Raw genomic sequence first — 22,838 nt, 5'->3', positions numbered from 1 at the left:
ATTGCCCCTCCTACCCCTTTGGCCTGGGGTGACTCCTGCCTTCCTATTTTTAATGAAGCCCCTTTTGAACTAAGTGAGGGTGGACATGGTCCATTTGTAGCAGTCACAAACGTCTCCCAAAGGAGCACTGGGCAGGCCCAGCCCCTCTGACAGACACTCCAGCCTCCCCAACCCCAGGGAGTGATTTATCAGCACAGTGTCAGCCCAACAGCCCAGCAGCCTGTGATCCAAAGCTGGCAACCCAGCCTGGGGTTTTTAATTAGCTGAGAGAGGGAAGAGTCAAGCCCTCGTGAATGGAAAGGAAGAGAGGCTCGAAGAAGGGTCATAAATCCAGAACCAAGGACCCATGGACTGGAGTCGGGCAGTGGTGAGCTGGTTGAGGGGCAGCCAGGGAAGAGGAGAAGAAGAGACAGATTGCCCTTTCCTTTTCTTTCTGTTCAAGACACTAATGAAGGGTGGGAATAGGGACACCATTTTAGACAGGAATCTCTGGTGATGCACATTTTCTAGTATAACGATGACAAGTCAGAGAACGTCACCTCTAGTCCCACTCTTACCACGAGTTACAGGGCAGTCTGAAGCAAAGATTACAACAGTGAAGCTTGCAGGCAGTGGATTTAAGACACGAACTTACGTCTCTATTCCATGGAGCTTGCTAAAACTATGACCTGGGCACGTAGTTTTTCCTTGCTGAACCTGCATTTCCTCATGAATAAAATCAGGATCAGATCTCATACTGCACTGGCTATATGAGATAACATATATTCCATGACTGGTCCATCATGGATGCTCAATACAATATTTTAAGAGCGTATTTTCCTCCCTCTGGACCTAAGTTTCCCATATATAAAATGTAGTTGTGCAAATCTGTGAGGGAGCTCACTTATAAAGGAGGGCACTGATGCACTCTTTTTTTTTTTTTTTTTTGACAGGCAGAGTTAGACAGTGAGAGAGAGATAGAGAGAGAGACAGAGAGAAAAGTTCTTCCTTCCATTGGTTCACCCCCCAAATGGCTGCTATGGCCGGCACACAGCGCCAATCCGAAGCCAGGAGCCAGGCGCTTCCTCCTGGTCTCCCATGCGGGTGCAGGGCCCAAGCACTTGGGCCATCATCCACTGCACTCCCGGGCCACAGCAGAGAGCTGGACTGGAAGAGGAGCAACTGGGACAGAACCGGCGCCCCAACCAGGACTAGAACCTGGAGTACCGGTGCCGCAGGCGGAGGATTAGCCTAGTGAGCCACGGCGCCAGCCCCGATGCACTCTTTAGGAGGCCAGAAAGGCAGGTTGAGGCTAACTTAGGATAAACTACTCAGGGATGTATATTTCATCCAAACATGAGCAAGAAATTCAGGGAGTCAGAATGACTGGCATCTTCAATGGTGACTGAGCTCCCCGCCACTGGAAGAATGTAAGCAAAATTCAGACAAAAATGTTGGGAGGCTATTCTGAAAAGAAACTCAAACACTGAATTGGAGGTGGGGGCATCTTTCCTGTGTGGTCTTTGTAAGCCCTGAAAATAGCTTGCATGTTTATTGACCACATGTCTCCTTGTTTAATTCTCACAACAACCCAGTGAGGTTGGTAGTATCTGCACCTTACAATAAGAAACCCAAGACATGGGAAGTTTAAGACGCCAGCTCAAGGTTTCATCAGATAGAAAGGGGCAGAAAAGGGTAGGAACTCCAGTAAGTCTGACTGCAAAATTCCTCTCTGGGCTATACCATCTGCCTCCCATTTCTGATGCTACACCTGATGGAAGAGTCTAAACCTGGCTCATATTGCTTGCAGCTGTCCTTCCTTCCTCCCCAACCCCTGCCTCTCCCCCCTGCCTGTTTCCCCACATGTATTTACGCTGGGCTGCCTGGTAACAAACGGCTCGTTACCATGCGGAGGGCGACAGCCAGGCGATTAGTGAAATTTGTTACCCATGCGTCTCTGAACAAAATTAAATTAAAAGTGCTGCTTCGCTGTCAAGATAAGGGCCAAGCTGCTGAGATAATTTTTCACTCTCAAACACTCAATTACCCAGTGAGGCTGGATCAGATACAATCAAAGGGGAAAAAAGAGAAGAAAAAGAAAGGAAAAAATAGAGGCAGGACCTCCAGGAACAGATGTAAGAGTTGTTATCATTCTCTCTGGCCAAGGATGTTAAAGAGGCTGTTGCTATGGTGATAGGGCTGGACCACATGATACAGGTAGGTGGGCCTGGCCTCTGACTACATCCTATAATAAAGAAGAACACTCTCTATCCCCACTGTCCTGCCTTAGGACAGATGGTGTCATTTTTTATCTTAATTGTTGTAGCAGCCTCCTAACTGGTTTCCATCACAGCACTCTTGTCTCCCTCCATCCCAGCTTCCACTAAGCTAAGGTGACCTTTCTACTACACAAATCTGGAAACATCACATCTTTGTTGAAACTCTTGGATGGCTTCTTATGTTCATGATAATGTTGAAATCACTTAGCCAGTGCCATCTCTGGTTCTCTGTCCTTCAAACTTTGCATTTCAACTAAATGAAGTAGAGATATCCCTCCCTCCCTCCCTTTCTACCTTCCCTCTTCATTCAACAAGATTACACTGAAGGCATTCTTTTCCATCTCTATTCATACATCTCCTTCTGTCTGGAATATCTTCCCCTACCACCTTCTTCTTAAGAAAATCATGTTGCTCTTCAAAATTCGGATCAGGTATTTCACACTCCTACATGCCCACCATGACTTCACTAAGCTGCTCAGATCCATTTGTTTATCTCTCTCCCTCTCTCTGTGCCAGCACAGGGTTCATTGCTGCCCATTTTTCTCACACACCATGGAATCACATTTCTTTGGCCACCTAGCCAACTGCAATACCTACAAGGGCAAAGGCTGTGCTTCATTTTCCTCTGTAGACAAAGGGCCCATAGAACAGACTTTCAGCATGAATCTTGTGAACTGAAATGACCTTGAACTGCGAGGGATGATACATACCAGAGGTTTCTTCAGGATAATCAAGGAACATCTCTTCTTTTTAAATTTTATAAATTTATTTTGTGTAGATACAGAGAGAGAAGAGGAGAGGAGAGGAGGGGGAGAGGGGAGGGGAAGGGGAAGGGAGGAGAAGGGAAGGGGAGGAGAGGAGAGGGAAAAGGGGAGAGAGAGAAGGGGAGGGGAGGGGAAGGGTAAGAGAAGGGGATGGGAAAGGGGAGGGGAGGGGAAAGAGGAGAGGAGGGAACAGGAGGAGAGGGATGGGGAAGGGAGACAAAAGGGTGAGGGCTGGGCCAGGCTGAAGCTGGAAGACAGGAACTCAACCCAGGACTCACATGTGGGTGGTTGAACCCAAGTACTTGATCCATCACCTGCTATTTCCCAAAGTGCTCTTTAGCAGCAAGCTGGCATCAAGAGTAGAAATGGAACTCAAATCTAGTCACTCAAATGTAGGATGAAGGTATCCTATGTGGCATCTTCAGCACTGAACCTAATGCCTATTCCAAGGGAAACCTTTTCTTAATTCAAGTTCTCTATCACTATTTCTTTAGGCATCTGTTTCAAATATTTTCTCCTCTGGATAGGCATCCTTAATTTACAGACCCTATGCATCACAAAGCCCTTGCTCTACACCTCTGCCATGAACAAAGGAACACATGGCTCACAATACACTATCTTACTTTTGTAAAAATGTAAGAGAGAGAGAGAGAGAGAGAGAGAGAGAGAGAAGAAATAAAGTACCTTGCGATTAGAAACAGAGTCTTGGAGTCACAAATGACATTACAGAATTATAGCCCAATTTAGCAATGTGAAACTGAGACCACAGAATCTGAGTGATCTCTTACCCCCCATTATTTCTTGACCCTCTGTAGCTTAAACAGGTCTCAACGGTAAGCATCACTAGTACTACCCATCTCTGGTGTAGTTCCTTAAGGAAATGATCTTAACCATAGAAGCACCTGAAAATCTTAAGAAACAAAACAAAATCAGACATGCTCAGGCTCTACCCAAACCTATTAATTCTGGATTGAGGCCCAAAGATGGGTTTGGGAACCATGCAAAAGAGGAAAAGAAGGACTAGGTGTTTAGCCTTGAGGTTAAGATTCACACATCCTGCCCTGCTAATTAATATCCTGGGAAGCAGCAGTGATGACTCAAGTACCTAGGTCTCTGCCACTTACATGAGAGACCTAGACTGAGTACCCAGTTTCAGGCTTTGGTCTACCTCAGTCCTAGCCATTAGAGGTATTTGGGGAGTAAAGTAGCAAATGAGAGCATGCACAAGTGTTCTCGCTTTCTCTCTCTCTCTTTCCATCCTCTCTCCATTTTTTTTATAAAAGTAACTTTCTGAAATTTTTATTAATTTAGGAACAGATTTCATGTATTTCATAGGTACAGTTCAAAAATGATAATCATAATTCCCTCCCTCCTTCAATTCCCCTCCTTCCTTTTTTTTAATTTTTACAAAGACATAATTTCAATCCATCTTATAATCACAGGATTAATACACCACTAACCACAATATTCAGCAAATAAAAAACAAGAAGGTCAAAATTACACATGAGTAAAAACAAGGCCTAAAAACAACAATCATATTGCAAGATGTCTATTTCATTCCTATACATTTTTGTATTCTATATTAATTGCCACATATCAAAGAAAACATATGATGTTTGTCCTTTTGAGACTGGTTTATTTCACTAAGCATAATGGTTTGTTGTATCTATTTTCTTGCAAAAGACAGGATTTTATTCTCTTTTATGGCTGAGTAGTATTCTACAGTACAAATGTACCACTTTTTCTTTATCCAATCATCAGTTGATAGACTTCTGGGTTGATTTCATCTCTTAGCTAATGTGAATTGTGCTGAAATAAACACTGGGGTATAGATGACTCTTTCATGTACTAATTTCATTTTGTCTGGGTAAATTCCCATGAGTGGGATGCTTGGTCATATCGTATATCTATTTTCAGATCTCCGAGGAATATTCATACTGTTTCCATAATGGTTGTAACTAGTTTACATTCCCACCAACAGTAAACTAGAGTACCTTTTTCCCTATATCTTCACCAGTATTTATTGTTTTTTTTTTTATTTTATTTTAGGATTATAGCTGTTCCAACTGGGGTGAGGTGACACCATACTTTGGTGTTTATTTGCATTTACCTCATGGCTAGTGATCCTGAACATTTTTTCATGTGTTTGTCATTTGAATTTCAACATTTGAAAAATGCCTGTTCATGTCTTTTGCCCATTTCTTAACTAAATTTTTGGTTGTTGCTGAGGCTCTTGAGCTATTTACAGATTCTAGATATTAATCTTTTAATAGTTGAATAGTTTGCAAATATTTTCTCTCATACTGTTGGTTGCCTCTTCGCTTTGCTGAGCACTTCTTTTGCAGTGCAGAAGCTCCGCAGCTTGATTTAATCACACTTGTCTATTTTTATCTTTATTGCCTGTGATTCAGGGTCTTTTCCAAGGAGTCTTTGCCTATGCTGATGTCTTGGAGAGCTTCCCCCGTGTTTTCTTCTAGTAACTTGATGGTATAGAGTCATGGATCTAGATCCTTGATCCATCTAGATCCCAAATGTGTATAAGGTATAATGTAAGGTCTAACATAGGGGTCTTGTTTCATACTTCTGCAAGGAAAGATCTAATTTTCCAACACCTTTTGTTGAAGAGATTGTCCTTTCTCCAGGGATTGATTTTAGTTTGTTTTTCAATTATTAGTTTGTTGTGAATGCATGGATTAATTTCTGGGGTCTGTATCCTGTTCCATTGGTCTATATTTTTGCATCAATACCTAGCTGTTTTGATTATACCTTCTCTCTGGTATGTCTTGAAATCTGATATTTTGATGCCTCCATCTTTGTTTTTATTGTTTAAGACTGCATTAGTTATTCAGGGTATATAAATCTTGGCATTTTTTTCTATACCTGAGAAGAATGCCCTTGGTATTTTGATTGGGATCACATTGAATCTGTAAATTTTTTTGGCAGTAGTATTGTCAATACCATGCTTACTGACAAAACTATCCTTTAAGGACTAGAAGGAAGTCATTGTCATGGTCCAGGTCCCTTTCCACCAGGGTATTTACTTTCTTCTTATTTTCACTCTTTATGTTTCTCCATTAGATAAATAAGAAATATCCCCATGCCTCTGGGGAGTCAAAACTCAGAAATGCAGAATTTGAATGTGTGACAACATAAAGTAAACATTTTTCAGGATTTCAAATCAATCTAAAAATATGAGAGACTTTTGAGATTATCTGACCTAGCTACTGACATACAGTTTCCTTATGTATAAAGTGAAGTTGCCAGGCCTGATTTTGTTCATCACTTATCACCACCAGGGACTCTGCTAAGCTCTTTACTCATATTGTTTCATTTCAACTTTCAAACACTGATAGAAGGAAGAACTATGAAAATCATGAGAAAAATGACAGTTGATAATTAGAATGGTCTTGCTAGATTCATAAGTAGGTGTGTTTGGCTCTAAAGATCAGATATTAAGTACTGCATACTGGGTTGCCTCCAGCAAAGCCACCTATATCAATTCGCTTTTTGGATTAGGTAGAAATAATAAACAGAAGGACAAATACATAACATATTGTGGTTCACCTACACAGCCCCTTTTAAAAAAAAAGTTAATCATTGTGGATTATAAATTCTGGTGCTCTTTAAAAATAATCATTCACAATTATCCACCTGCATAATATTCCATCAACTTGATGCACTATAATTTTCTAAGCTCTTCCCCTACTATTGGACATTCAGCTCATTCTTCAATATTAGAGACACAACGGCTGTCTTCAGGTTTAGAGCTTGAGAAAAAATGTGCAGTGTCAGAGGAAAGAATATGGTAATATAATATCAGGTGAAGAAAACAGGAATGCACTGGTGGGAAAGAATATCCATGTAAATGAGGACAAGGAAAAAATGAAATAAACTCTGTGGTCCAGAAAGTTTTTGTTTGTCTGTGTTTTCCTACTTTCCTTTATCATATTATTGTTAAATTATTTTACACTGGTGAACAAAATGTAAAAGCAATGAGCAAACCACCACCAACATGGTTGAAAACTCTAAATTCCAAAGATGTTCTGAGGCTGGAGAGATGAGCTTAGGTGTCAGTTTTGACTGGACTTTTTTGTAGACAGAAATGTAGGAAGGAACTACTTACAGACTGAAGCCATATATTTTTAACCCTAGACTCTCCAGAAAACCACACTGATTCTAGAATCTACAATATGTATTAAACAAATAAAAGTAAAGAATGGTAGAGCCTGAAGCAGCTTCTAGTAAAACATCTAACACCATACCCCAAAATAAAAAAGACAGTATCTTAGCTTAAGGTTCCATTGCATTTCCCTAGCATCTGGTTGTGTGAAAAGCCAGAGTTGACCTGACTTTTTCTAAACTACTCTTCAAATAGACGTACATGGTTAGAAAATTTGTTCAATGTGAGCCATGAAGGAAAAACCCTTGCCAGTTCAACACCAAATACATTTGACTGAGTGACTTGGGATACTACACATTGCCATGCACATTGAGTGTGTTGCATTGTTAGATGAAAATCTATCCTAAATCTATATGTTATGCAGCCTATAAGCTGCTCCCATGACAAATTCCCTTGAGTTGTGGCCTGTTCACTTGGAGTAATACTTGGTTTGAGTGTACCTGAGATGTTGGATGAAGGGTTTCTTCAACCTAGAATCCATGACCAAGGGGCATGTCCACAGTTTTCAGTCTACACCCTGTTCTAGGATTGCTTCATACTCATGTACCTATATTGATTACCTTGTGCGAGGCAGACTCCTGAAACAGTCCCCAAGATCCCCACCTCTGTACACCTATCATGTATTCCCTTCCCCTTGAATATAGGTGGGACTGTGAGTATGTTGTGATCTCACACCATGATTTGGCTAAATTCTATCACAAAGGTCAAGGGATTTTTTGATGAGTTGACTTTGAGTTCAACAAAAAGGAGTATACACTGGATAGATATGGTTACATCAAGCAAACTCTGAAATAAGACCAGGACTTTAAAGGAAGAAAGTTAAAGTGTAATCTCCTGTTGCCTAAAGAAGCATGTGATGACCTGCCTAAGAGGGAAGCCATGTGACAAGGGCTTGAGAAAAGCCTTCAAGAGCTGAGAGTAGTGTCTGTAGACAACTAACAGGAAAGCAGGCATGTCACTCAAACAGCTACAAAGAAATGAATTCTTCCAACAGTGACGTGACCTTGGAAGAAAGTGGAGGACCCTGTGCCCCTGGTGAAATCATAGCTATCACTGAAACCTTGACTTCACCCCTGTAAGACCCAAGCAGATAACTCAGGTATACCATGCCTGGATTTTTGACTTACAGACCATGAGATAATAAATATATTTTGTTTGGAGCTGCTAAGCTTATGGCAACTGGCTACTCAGAACTTAAAAAACACATGCAACTACACTGACAACTTTTTCCTCCCAGCCCTACCTCTTTTAATCTTAGATCTGGTTGGCAAAGTCTCCATCTGCCTGGCTCACAAGCCTCAACAGCAGCAGCTCTTAAATTCAGCTCCTTCACCTGTCTCCTCTGAAAATCTGTTCTTCCGCCCTTCCTGGTTGTGTGGTTCTCCACAGTTTCTATGCCAAAACCAAGGCTCATTTTCAGCAGCCCTTGGTGGCCCACTTTCTCAAAACCAATCTGTCATTGGGTTCTGCCTGATGTATTTCTAACATATTCTTAATTCCCATCACTTGGACATTCACCCAAATAGTCCCATTCTACCTAAAGAGCCTACTAACTATTCTCCCTGCCTTAGGTCTTTCTTCCTTAAAATTCTTTCTCCACTATAGAAAATGTAATTTTCTTATACCAGGAAAATTATGGATGCCTCTTCAATAACCCTCCTAGAGTCCCCCTTTACAGACTACACTCGCATGCCTTGGCCACTTCCTAATCATCCATCAAGTATAAACTTAATATTGGTTCCTCAAAGATGTTTTTCATGATTCCTACAATTATATTTTTCCTCTTTTCATCAGAGGCATTTCTCACAATTTGAAATGACATATTCATTTATGTGTTTATTGGAGATATATTACTTCCTTTGTATTTTCTTGGCACAGCTATAAGTTTCCTAAGACAGTAGCATTTCTGGTCCATTTCCCACTACAGGTCTAGTCCTTAGCTAGAGTCCCAACAGAATGAGATATTCAGTAAACATTATCTGATTAGATGAATGAGCTTGACATTCAAAGCCTTTTTCAATCTTGTTCAAATTAACCCTCCCAGTTTTTCTTTTCTCACTCACTGTCTTCCTTAACATACCTTATACTTTTATAACATATGATTTTGTTTATCATTACAAAAGCCTTATAAGGTAGGATTTTCATTTCCATTTTTGAGAGAAGGAAATTGAGGGCTAGGAGGGTAAACTAATTTGCTAAAACGCACCTGAACTAAGGACCTGGACTAAATAAGATCATGTATGCAAAGTATTACACACAGTCCTTGACATAGTGCTCATGACCCGCAGTTTGGTCTCTATTTGGGAAAGAGTTTAGCAGGGGTAAGATAATCCTGGACATACCGTAGGACTGGTAATAAAGGACATGGCAGAGCATTTTTCCTTGGGGTGAGGAAAAGAGAGTCACAATCTCTCACTCTGAGGAAAAGGAGGGAAAAATCCTGCTGAGCCTAGGTAAAACACAACAGAGAGAGAGAAACTGATTATTCCTTCTCACTCGTGTAAGCAACTTAAAACGACATGTTTGCTTTATCGCCTTTGGTCTCCCATTTGATTCCTGACAGCCGTCTCCCTCCCTTCGATACAGGGCTGTCAGGTGCTGAGTTGGTTGGCATCGAAAAGGAGCAGGAGAACTGAGAACAATTTAAACAATATTTCAGGAACTGTCATGGCTTTGGGAAGGGAGTTTTTGAAGTTGGCTGGCTTTCTCCCTGCATTGAAGGAACCCTCATTTTCTGAGACCGTCTGATGTTTCTGCAGGTTTGAGTTGAGGATATCTGGAAAACCAATGTCTATATCCTCTGAGGTTTGGGGGAAGAAAGAGAAAAAACACATCAGAAAAGAATTTTTAAACCCATGACAATTTCTGAATATGTAATTTGCTCTTCTATAATGTCTCCTTAAATAGGGCCAATGCATGCATAGATCAAAGCTATGTTTTGGCATTTTACTGTTTTTTCAATAAGAAAAATACAAATCCTCAGTCTCATCTCCCCGACAGGAAGACCACAGTCTCCCTAGAAAACCTATGCAAGCTAAGAGATCCTTCTGGTGGAAAGTGTCAACCTAATGCAAATTGCAAACAGTAAACCATTAGGGCAGGAGTTAGGCTAGCAGGGAAAGAATAAAAATCCACAAGTTTCTCCCAGGGCACAGCTCTGGAGTGTTCTAACAAGTTTTTAAAGCCAACGATAACTTAGCTCAAATCTTCAGTCCTGCAACTTACTGATTCTATGACCTTTGAGAACTTACCTGCCTACCTTCAGTTTCATTTTGCAGACAAGGGCAATACTGATTGCATAGGAAGATCACTGGCATTCAATAAGTGATTGCTATGAAGTTGTTATTCCTCTTATAATTGTTACTCAACTTCCTGACTTAGGAAAAAGGGGATAAACTCTGTAGGGATCCAAAGCCAGAATAGGATCAGATTGTGCTGTTGGCTCATATGTGGGGACTTTAAAAAGTTCATGGAGAACAGAATTACATGATAATATGCTCTTCAAAAACGAAGGCCCCTTATACGTTAAGAAAGCTACAGAATAGTGGTTCTCAATTCTGAATGAAAACTAGAACCTTGAGAGGATTTTGTACCAACATGCAGACTTCTTGGCCAGATATTCCCAAACAGTGGGTCTCAGTTAAGTGTTTGGAATTAGTATTGGTCAAAAGCTTGTCAACTGATTCTTGGATGCATCTAATCTCACGAATTACCTAGCCCTGACAGGCCTTCTTACTCCACAGCTGAGGGCAGCTACCCTGATGTAGGCTCTGACCTGACCTAGGTTCTAGACCTCATCATTTTCTGTAGTGAGAAGCACCAGTCCACATATTCAGAAACTAACTTCAGTTTCTGCAGCTGATCTTGTTATCTTCTATTTCTGAAAAGAGTTCCCCTTCCTGGAGCCTTGGACTTTGTTCTTTGCTGTGGTCATCATTATATATTATCCACCAAGGAAAATTCTGGATAACCTGGGCTAGTTATACGAAAATGATCCTTGAACCAGAGCCAGTACCAACAGTTCTCTCCAGTTGTGTGCTGGTAGTTGTCTAACAACTGGCTCTGTGATGGGGAGGTAGAAGTTTCCCTTCTTAAGTGTTTGCTAATTTCCATGGTGAAAATATTTCTACTATGGCTGCAACAAGCTACCAATGTAACATCACTACATCACTCACAGCAGAGTTGGGAAGAGATGTGTGCACTGGCTCTCACACACTTAATTTTTTCTGTGTCTTCCTCCTTGTACCTATTTCTACCATGGTCTCTCACAATGATATTTTTGAGAACACGGAGAATTTCAAGTTCTACCTGGAAGGTTGATAGATAGAAAACTGAGGTTCAAGGCCTTCATTAAGGTTTTATAACCAAACAGGAACATATGCAGGATTATAACCCAGGGATAAGACTTCCAGTAATTCATGATATTCTCTTGTTTGGCTCTTCCACCTCTATCTTTCCTTTCCTTGCAAGTTCACCTAGCGCTCCCCCTGCCTGGCTTTCTAGTCTGTGCTAACCTTGCCCTATTTTCCCTACACATATATGCGTAGCCTACGATAGCCAGTTAAATCCACCCCATCAGGGTGCTGATGCCTTTCCCCATGTATTCCCAGTCAAGTGTTCCTCTGTACAAATCCAACCAATCTGTCCTGCATCTGCAAAGCCATGCCATAGCTTCCAGGTCACTCGGGCCACAAAGGCCTTAGAGGCTGATTAAATATAGATCACTCTGTCGTCTGTGTTTACTTTTCTGTGTGGCAGGTCCTAGGGGGTCTGTCCTACAGGCTGGTAGAGAGCAGCCAGTAGACGTGCTTGTGGGAAAGGCTATCTCTAAACAAGAAACAGATGACAATGAAAGGAAAAGCTGTAATATGAAGTCCCCAAAGGTCAGGAATGCCAAATTCATGTTCTCTTGGAAAGTGTCTATTTTTTTTGTTACTATAAGCAAGTCCAATTTGTGGTCCAACACACTGGAAAGAGGCCATGAGCTGTGCCTGGCTCAGGCACTGCAATGTTTTGCTTAACTGACCACCATTTAACAGATCATACAGCAAGCACACTCAGCTAAGCATTTCCTTTGCATGCATTATCTCATTTAATCCTTATAACAAGCTTATGAGAGAAGAGAAAAACAACTAGCACACTCATTATTTTTTTAAAGATTTCTTTATTTATTTGAAAGGCAGAGTTACAGAGAGAGGGAGATCTTCCATTCACTGATTCACTTACCAAATGTCCACAATGGCAGAGCTGAGCCAATCCAAAGCCAGGAGCCACGAGCTTCCTCCCAATCTACCGTGTAGGCGCAGGGGCCTAAGGACTTGAACCATCTTCTGTTGCTTTCCCATGTGCATTAGCAGGGAGCTGGATCAGAAGTGGAGCATCTGGAACTCGAACTGGTACCCCTATGGGATGCCAGCACTGCAGGCAGCAGTCTTGCCCACTATGCCACAGCACTGGCCCCTCAGCACCGGCTCTTAACCCAAGAGAAACTGAGATCATAGAGAGTTTCTTGCCCTAGGCCATGTGGCTAAGAAATGGCAGAGCTAGCCGGCGCCGTGGCTCAATAGGCTAATCCTCCGCCTTGCGGTGCCAGCACACCGGGTTCTAGTCCCGTTTGGGGCGCCGGATTCTGTCCTGGTTGCCCCTCTTCCAGGCCAGCTCTCTGCTATAGCCCGCGAGTGCAGTGGAGGATGGCCCAAGTCCTTGGGCCCTGCACCCGCATGGGAGACCAGGAGAAACACCTGGCTCCTGGCTTTGGATCAGCGACATGCGCCAGCCGCAGCAGCCATTGGAGGGTGAACCAATGGCAAAAAGGAAGACCTTTCTCTCTGTCTCTCTCTCACACTATCCACTCTGCCTGTCCAAAAAAAAAAAAAAAAAAAAAAAAAAAAAAGAAAAGAAAAAAGAAAAAGAAAAAGAAATGGCAGAGCAAGCATTTGAACTTGTGTCGATGACAAAGCCTAGGCTCAACCTAGAAGTTCTACTATTTTCTGGTTGTGTTTGCCCAGTAATCAAAAGGATAAAATTCATATAGCCAAACACCTTGGCACAAAGTTTTTTACAACTGAATGATTCTTATCACTACAGAAAATCCCAGTTTAACAACTGCTAAATTAAAACAAGCAAGTAGAAAAAAGAAATAAGCAAAATCAGAGGGCATTTCTGCCCTGGTTCTTCCTTCTGGAGAATTAATAAGCAAAGGCTATAAGAAAGAGCATGAGATTGTGATTCAGAAAAATCTGAATTTCTAGAGCTGCTAAGCAACCAGCAGATGAAAAGTCCAAGGTGCAGAGTGGGAGAGGAATTTGCCCAAAACCACACAGCCACAGGCACACGGCTGGGCCGGGAGACTCAAGCTGGCTGATTGTACCTCTAAGACAGTCCAGCAGCTGTGGGTGCTGTGTCTCCCGCTCAGCTTTGCACCTGGGGCTGGACATCTGCTTCACTCATCTGGACCTTCTATTAAGCATGTACTGGCTCATCTGATCAACAGTGCTTCTATGTATCAGCTCCTTCTACCACCATGACCACTCCCAACCCAGAAGATTGCAACCACCTTGACAATGTGGGCCCAGGCCTTATTTCCAACAACACCAAACATCATGATTAGTAGGGTTGTTTGTTACACAGAGGTTGAACTGGAATGATAACATGAAATATAAACATTCCCATAAGACAGATAGGAAAACTGAGAGGGCACCAGTTTGCTGGTTAATCTTGGATTAGAAACATAAGCACACATCAGATTCACAATCCAGCATTCTTTGCTGAATGGAGCCCCATTCTGATTAACAAAAGGAAATCCTGCCCAGGGGGAACCTATCACATCAGCTACTTTATTCTATAGACTACCATGAGACATGGTATTTACTTGGCCAATTATCGTACTTGTTGCTTGGTAAACAGACTCTAACAGGCAGCAAAATCAAAGATGCTATGGGGGTCACATTCAGTTCACAAAGCACTATGAAATTTCTTGGATGTTTCCTGGACATAGATAAAGGTGAGTGCTACCTGTACAAAATGGGTGGTTTAGGGAAGGGGACAGCAATCTGGTGTAATCTGGAACAGCACATGTTTTTGAAAGTAAAATTTTATTGAAATATATTTGTATTCATGCATTTATGAGTTTTCTATGGCAGCTTTCATGGTACAACAGCAGCACTGAGAAGTTCCAACAGAGACTATACAACCTGCACAACTAAACATGCTTACTCAATTGGCCATTCACAGAAGTAGCTTGTTGCTGATCCCTCCTTTAAAAATCGTAAGAGATATTTACACCCTGATCTCTCAGTCTGTTTCTCAGAACAGTTTTTGCTTTCCCTTTCCCCTAACATATCATATTGATTACTTCAGTTCTCTGCACTGAGACAAGGTACTACCTATCCACACCAGACACTTTCTAAAACAGTCCCATTTTCCTTAAAAAGAATCTGAGTCATAGCTAGGCCATGCACTGCTCCCAGACTATATTGTTAATCTCTTTTCCAGTAGATCCCAAATGGAATTTTACTTGATTTAAGTTGGAATTTAGAATGCTTTAGAGGGGTAGGGGATATGGGAAGAAAGGACAAGTAGTTCTTGAGCAACCTTTGGGTGAGTTCTAGAATCTTCTACCTCTAGACTTGCTCACTCTATGAAGAAGGTATCAACATTTCCATTTCACACAAAGGGAAGCACCCAAAGGTTAAAAGATACACAGAGGAGATGAGGTGATGTCAGGACTCACATTTGGGTTTATTTCTCCCATGGGCCACGCTGAAAGGGAAATCTACATATAAAAACTTCTTTCTAGACATATGCCCTCTCCTGCTTGCTGCCCCTCTCCCTGACCACATTACATCCCTCTCAATAGTAAACGTCCCTGCCATGCTCAAGGAGCCCAGGCAGAATGGCATTGTCACAATCAACACACGGAGCTCTCACCACTGCCAGGCATGTCTTTTCCTAGCGGTTTTGTACCAGAAATATGGAATGGCACTAGGCCTCCATTATGTTCACCGAGAGCAGGAAGGAGAAAGGAAGACCAGAGCAGACCACTTTCTATGAATGGGGATGAAGTGAGGTAAAAAATGAAGAGGAGGTAAACAAAACATAGCATCTATCCAGAGCACTTGCAATAATGCAGACTGTGCCAGACACTGCTTTCATTCTTTCATCCATCCATTCCTTCATCATTCATCCATCTGTATTATCCTAAGGCTCATTATGGTCCCATCCCTGTATGTGGTACTGGAAATAGGAAACTGGACACAAAGGTACTGCACCCATGTCAGTCTCCAGTTCAGTGGAAGACACAGCCACCACCCAGAGAACACAACAGTAAATGCAATATTATAGTGGTGATCAAGTTTATAAAGAGGGAGCATCATAGACTCTTGTATAGAACAAGACAGGGAAATTAACTCGGAAGGGGGATGACTTTGCAAAAGATGCACCCTGGAAGTGGAGAGGCCAGGGTGATAGGAGAGGGAGGAGGGAGAAATGTGGAAATGCAGGTGGGTGGGAGAGAGCGTGGGAAGAATCACTGTGTTTCTACATTTGTATATATGAAATGCATGAAGCTTGTATACCTGAAATAAAAGGTTTATAGGTTAAAAAAATCAGAGAGAGATATTGTGAGGGTCTGGCAGAGCACAGAAAGGAGTGCTGTGCAAGAAGGCCTGGATGACAAGAGTACAAAGAGCCCTGGGAGAAAACTGGGGAAAGACCACCCCACCTAGGGGCTTGTGGGAGTGTGTAGGGGAATCCACATTCTATTATAAATGCAAAAGGATGGCATGGAGAGCTACAAAGTGGAGAAGCAATAGTATTCTGATTATACTTTTAAAAATTATCATCCTGGCTGCAGGGTTGAAACAGGATGGAATCAAGTAAGTGAGATCACTGAGGAAGGGCTTTAGCAGTTCTTAGGCAAAGGATGTAGGTGGCATGGAGGAGGATGGTAGCAGTGAGAAGGGTATTTATTGTTGTGTGTTGAATTTATAAAGAAGATAATCGTTATCTCATTTAATATTCACAATTACCCTCTCAGAATGGTGCTGTTAATATTGACACTATTGGCTCATGCTATGTTCAAGGAAAGCAGCAGAGCCAACTTGGGGCCCAGGTCATTTTCCAGCCTCAACTCCTCCAGGAAGCCCTCCTGTATGTAGCTCCTGCTCCTTCTTCTTCAAAGCTGGGATAATCACTTGTGCAATGCAACGCCTGGTTGAACGACACAAAGTCTTCTAACAGCTTCCCCAATACCATGTGGAGCTCCCATGGAGAACTCAACCAGTGCTGACCAGCTGCTCTGCAGCATCCCTCCTAAACCTCCTTTCACTTAGATCCTGTGAAAATGAGACACCAAATCTGGCAGTGGTGTGGCTGAGGTCACATGGCAAATCAGTGGCAAAGCTGGGACTTGGAACCACGGTTCCTGTCACCCTCAGATGATCCCAGAGACCAAACTTCCTTCTGAGCTTTTGTTTCAAAGACAGCAGCAGGTGAATACTTTGATCCAAGTCCAGTGCCGCAAGATTTGAGAAACAGAATAGTACTTTACAAAGCTAATAGAAAAATGGAATTAAAATATTAATTTGTTTTGGTGTAACATTTTTTTGAAATCTATGCATAACTGTTTTATAATACATATTTTCCATGAACTTTTTGAAGTACCCTTGTGTAGTTTAAATTACAATTTTTCAGATAAACAGAAGAGGGTAGAATGAATTAATGTGGAGACTCAAATGTTATGAAATTATTGTCAACCAGCCCAGGGATTCACTTCTCCGAGTATTTTTATCTCTTCTTTCCCTTACCTCATTGCACTCTATCATCTCTGTGTCACAGTCAGGCTGGCTGGCACGTCCCTGGGCAGACCACAGGGAAACGCTGACTTGCCACTTTCTCTAAAGAGGAGCTGGATGGTGGGGGCAGAGGAAGGGACGAGGGATGGGACAATCAGGGTCCAGGCAGGCTGGAGATGGGGGTGGAGGGAGGTAAAAAAGCACTAGGCACATCTAAATGAGATGACAGAAGTGTCATGGGCTGACACCCTCTCCACTAAAGAGAATTCAGACCTAAGAGAAGCAAGTCAGATGCAAAGGAGCCAGAGCTGGAAGCCGGGTACTTTTCAAGTCCAGAGGACTGGGACTGGTGCTGTGGCATAGTGGGTTGGGCCTTTGCTTGCAGTGCCAGCCTCCCATGTGGGCACAAATTCGAGTCTGGGCTGCTCCATTTCCAATCCAGCTCCCCGCTAATGGCCTAGGAAAATAGTGGAAGATGGCTCAAGTGCTTGGGCCCCTGCACCCACATGGGAGACCAGGAAGAAGCTCCTGGCTCCTGGCTTTGGCCTGGCCCAGCCTTGGTCATTGTGGCTATTTTGGGAGGTAACCAGCAGATGGAAGACCTCTCTGTATGTCTCTCCCTCTTTCTCATTTTGTGACTCTGCCTCTCAAATAAACAAATAAACATTTTAAAAACAAACAAACATAAAAAGGAAATGGGGCACTCACAGATACACAACCAGCCCCACTGACATAGAATTAAGAGTTTCCAGATAAAATCTGACCAGTACCCAGTCTTCTATTCTTCTATGTTTAAGGTAAGAACAGAAACCTGGGGCCAGTGTTGTGGTATGGCAGATAAAGCTGCCACCTAGGATCTGGCAAACCATATGGGCACCAGTTCATAGCCCAGATGCTCCACTTCTTTTTTTTTTTATTTTTTATTTTTTTTTTTTTTTATTTTTGACAGGCAGAGTGGACAGTGAGAGAGAGAGACAGAGAGAAAGGTCTTCCTTTGCCGTTGGTTCACCCTCTAATGGCCGCCGCGGTAGCGCGCTGCGGCCGGCGCACCGCGCTGTTCCGATGGCAGGAGCCAGGTGCTTCTCCTGGTCTCCCATGGGGTGCAGAGCCCAAACACTTGGGCCATCCTCCACTGCACTCCCTGGCCACAGCAGAGAGCTGGCCTGGAAGAGGGGCAACCGTGACAGGATCGGTGCCCCGACCGGGACTAGAACCCGGTGTGCCGGCGCCGCAAGGCGGAGGATTAGCCTGTTGAGCCACAGCGCCGGCCCCAGATGCTCCACTTCTGATCAAGCTTCCTGCTAACAGCCTGGGAGAAGCAGCAGAGGATGGCTCAAGTGTTCGGGCCCCTGCCACTCATGTGAGAGACCTGGATGAGGCTCCTGGCTTTGGCCTGGCTCAGCCCTGGCCATTGCAACCACCTAGGGGAGTGAACCAGTAGATAGAAATCTCTTTGTCTTTTTCAAATAAGTAAATCTTTAAAAAAAATAGACCTAGGACAGCGCATGTAATACGGGTGGTTAAGTCCTATATCTCATATCAGAGTGCCTGGTTCTGGCTCCTCCACCTGTGATCTAGCTTCCTGCTAATTTTCCTTAGAGGCAGCAGTTGATGGCTCAAGTACTTGGGTTCCTGCCTCTTATGTAGGAGACCTAGATAGAGTCCCTAGGAAGCTAGTAACTGGAGAGTAGACTGCCAGGGAGAAGATTCCTCTTCTTCTTCCTCTGCTTTTCTCCCTCTCTCCTTCTCCCCACCTGCCATCTTTCTGTCTCTATGCCTTTCAAATAAAGAAAATTAAAACAAAAACAGAAACCTGGATTAGTGATGGAAGTTGACTAAGTCACACAGCAAATTTGCAGTGGATTTGAGGACCCTCCCCCCCCCATACACACAGAGTCCAGAGGTCCTTTCTCAACAGCTTAGCTCTGTCACAACTTCTCATCTTCTTCTCTAAACTCCACTGGAATGCTTTATAGACATCAATTAATTCTAACCCTTAGACAAGCCTCTAGAGCTTGAGTCTCCCTACTCTCTTTGATAGCTTAGGAGACTGCTACACAGAGATATTAATTTACAAGTCTAATATAGCAAGCACTAGTAAGTGCTGGAGCTGGGATGCCAATACAGGTAACCCAGCGCCAGAAACCATGCTTTATTAATCTGGCTTCCCCTAGGGCTCACAGACCCCATTTAGGTCTGTGCCTTTGCCCCAGTAGGTGTTCCAACTCCTGGACAAAGTACAAGGAGGAATAAAAAAGTCTCAGAGCCCTTTCACAGGGGCCAAGGTATCTGCAGATGTGGAAACTGGGCACCAGGTTCATTGGGCTTTGCCATGACCAGTTCCTCTTTCTTTGCTCCAAAGAAAATCATATCAGCAGCAGCAGCCACAATACTGAAAACCTTAATAACATCAAGGACATATCAAGAATGCTTTCCTGGGGCTGGCACTGTGGCGTACTGGGCTGAGCCTCCACCTGTGGTGCCAGCATCCCATATGGGCACTGGTTCGTATCCCGGCTACTCCCTTCCAATCCACCTCTCTGCTAATGCACTTGGGAAAGCAAAGATGGCCCAACTGCTTGCACCTGCATGGGAGACCCAGAAGAAGAACTTGGCTCCTGGCTTTGGATCAGCCCAGCTCTGGCCATTGGGGCCATTTGGGGAGTGAACCAATGGAAGTAAGACTTTTCTCTCTGATTTTTCTCTGTCTGTCTCTTTCTCTCTTCCTCTCTCTCTCTCTCTCTGTCTCTCTATGTTTAACTCTACCTCTCAAGTATATAAATAAATCTTTAAAAAAACTTTTCTCTCTTTTTTTCTCTGTCTCTGTCTCTTTCTCTCTCTCTGTATGTTTAACACTACCTCTCAAGTATACAAATAAATCTTAAAAAAAAAAAAATGCTTTCCTGGTTACCTGTAGAAAGGGTGGGGTGAGTGATGTCAGGAAATCTAAATATGCAAGACTTTTCCTGCTTTCTCAGTCCCCTCCTATTGTATCTTATTTCCTTAGCACTTGTTACTATCCAATGTGCTTATATTTTGATAGGACACAAGGTCCATGAGAGTAAGAATGTTAAAAATTGTTGCTTCCTTTGTGTTGGCAGTACTGGAAGAGTGGCAGGTATGTAGCAGGTACTGAATAGGTATTTGTGGTATGAATGGAAGAAAAGGAGGAGGGTAGAAGTGAAGGAGAAATTATTGGAAAATAACTGGAGAAAAGAGAAGATGATGGTGAGAAAGGAGGGGGAAAGAAGTGGAGAAAATAGAAAGAGATAAAAGGGGGAAGACAGAGAAGGAAACAGAGGAATGGAGAGGAGGCAGTGATAGGAGGGAGGGAGTAAAGAAGAGAGAAGAGGAAGGAAGAAATCAAAATTAAAACACATGAGCAAGTGAGTGAAGCAGTTCAGGATCCGGAGGAGGAAGATATGGGTGTGGCAGAAACTCCCTTAGAAGCGGAGGAAGAGGGACATGGAAATAATGGAAAGTAAGTAGAGAGATGAGAGCAGCTTTGGCATTCAGCTGGCAATAGGGCCAGGAAAGCAGAGCAAGGAGGTTTCACATCCCTGTCACCCTCACTGTCCAGAAAACACAGCCTGGCCTTTGAATGTCTGCAGGCACTGGGCCAAATCGTGGCTCTCCAGTCTGGTGGCTTTGGCTTTTCTTTTCCAAGTTTCACTCGATTTATGTGAGGACTGCTCAGTAATGGATGCTTTTCCAATTAGCTGCAAATAGCCCAGTCCTGCTGAGGAGACCCACCGCCTTGCCCAGCTCTAACTCTGACTGCTGGATTCCGGGAGGGAGAAGACAGGTCAAGAATTACTGATCACCAACTTCTAAATCTTCAATGCGGCAGATTTCAGAAAGCAGAGGAGTGGGGAGATAGGGAAGGCCAGTCCCATTATTTTAAAGGCTGCAGAGGCTGCAAAACCTTCTTACTGGTATATGTGGAAACACATCTCACCCAGGGCCTTTTCAGTGGAAGGTGCCAGGGACAGGAAATTTGGACAACAATGAGAATTAATAATGCCTACCTTATTTTACCTTTAATGTACACCTGGCACCATGATATGTCTTATGTAACTGAATCAAAATTCATCTCCAAGCCCTGAGACAGTTACAGTGCCCATTTCACAGAAACTGAGGCAGAAGGAAAGTCAATAATTCACCCAGGAATAGAAGGAATCCAGGGAGCACTGTGGTCTCTGCTCTCTGAAACTCTACTGTGAATGGGTAGAGAGCTGGAGAATGGGTTTTTTTAAAAGATTTTTATTAATTTATTTGAGATATAGAGTTACACACACACACACATTGAGAGAGAGAGAGAGAGGGGGAGAGAGAGAAAGGTCTTCCATCTCCTGGTTCACTCCCCAAAGGGCCACAGTGGCCAGAACTGGGCCAATACGAATCCAGGAGCTTCTTCCAGGTCTCCCACGTGGGTACAGAGGCCCAAATACTTGGGCTATCTTCTACTGTTTTCCCAGGCTATAGCAGGGAGCTGGATTAGAAGAAGAACAGCCAGGATATGAACAGGCACCCATATGGGATGCTGGCACTGCAGGCAGAGGCTCAGCCTACTACACCACAGTGCCTTCCCAGCAGGCTGTTTTATGAGGCAGTTTCCTCCCCTCCTCCCTGCTCCTCACACGTCTTCGGCTGACTTCTGTGCAGAAGTGGCAGGGCCAGGCATTCTGCCACATGCCTTGATTAGCTACCTTCGTGCTTGACAGACCAACTCTTTTTATAGTGGGTGGCCAAAGCTCATGGCTCTGCCCTTAATCACTGGGATGGAAAGCTTGTTTGAACCCTAAGGTATCTTCCAAATATGTGCTCTTGAACTTGCTGCTTACCTATCCTTAGAAAACACTCAGAGATGAAGCATGACATTCACAGGTGAGTGCCTGAAATACGTTATATTTTCCCTTCAGAGCACAGTGATTCATCAGAGAACTACAGGACTACCATACGGAGTCCTGCTTTAGCATTTTGACATCAACTCACACTGAGTGTCACTGTGAGAAATAATTATGCACCAAGACAATGCTAAATGTTATTTATTAAAGATACTCTAGAAGGCCACATGACATCCTGTTTATAGGGATGCTCTCCCCGGTAATGGTGTCAGGTAAATACAGAAATATCTTGCATTAATGCTTGGTCCTCTCCAATTTTACTTTGTACTTTGACTGTCAGGAATTTGAGTGAAATTGGCAGCTCCTTCTAAAGACAGCAAGACACAGTAGGGCATGCATCATCCTAATCTGAGTTTGAGCAACTTCCCTTGTTTCTATTTTCCTTTCAACCTCACTAGTTATTTAATTTTCTGTGATTTTTTTAAATCACTGCATAAACTTCAGAATTTTCCACAAACACTCCAGAGTGTGACAGGATAGAACAGAGCAAAGAAAAAATATAGTGACTTCTTCTGGTTATGGGAGCAGATATCAAGCTCTGTGCTAACCAGATTGGGACTTGGTTGAAGAAGATTTAAGATTGTCATTGAGCACAAAACCTGATCCCCAGGGTCTCCTCTTACAAACTTGGGTTCTGGAACCTTCCCAAGGACCCAGTTACCTTTGCTGCGGCGGCGACTGCGGTACTGCTCTGTGTAGAATGTCAGCTGGGTTTCATCATCGGCTTCTGAACCCGAGTTCCCCTTGGTTCTCCCAAAGCTGATTCCCCCTGTAAGGGAGCACAATCCATCAGTCAGTCCCACACCTCCAAAAGCTGGTGAAATCCCTTAATTGCCCTGAAAACAGCTGCCCCATCCCAGATCCATTTAAAGCTCAAGTGACCCCATAGTCAGCGTGACTCATGGAAGGAATTCAGGCTCTGTAGAGAGGCAGAT

General features: G+C 43.2%; 1 protein-coding gene across 5 annotated transcripts in view; it reads right to left on the bottom strand.

Moving 5' to 3' along the window:
• ASTN2 (astrotactin 2) overlaps nucleotides 1–22,838 on the bottom strand; it is a 1,014,855-nt gene that overhangs the window by 662,581 nt on the left and 329,436 nt on the right. For all 5 annotated transcript variants that reach the window (XM_062207681.1, XM_062207682.1, XM_062207683.1 and 2 more), the window contains one exon: nucleotides 22,565–22,672. In XM_062207681.1, coding sequence (XP_062063665.1) covers nucleotides 22,565–22,672 — 108 coding nt within the window. The remainder of the gene's footprint in view (nucleotides 1–22,564; nucleotides 22,673–22,838) is intronic.

The sequence above is a fragment of the Lepus europaeus genome, chromosome 12 (assembly GCF_033115175.1).
Source record: "Lepus europaeus isolate LE1 chromosome 12, mLepTim1.pri, whole genome shotgun sequence".
Lineage (NCBI taxonomy): Eukaryota > Metazoa > Chordata > Mammalia > Lagomorpha > Leporidae > Lepus > Lepus europaeus.
This window is presented reverse-complemented; position numbering and strand designations above follow the sequence as displayed.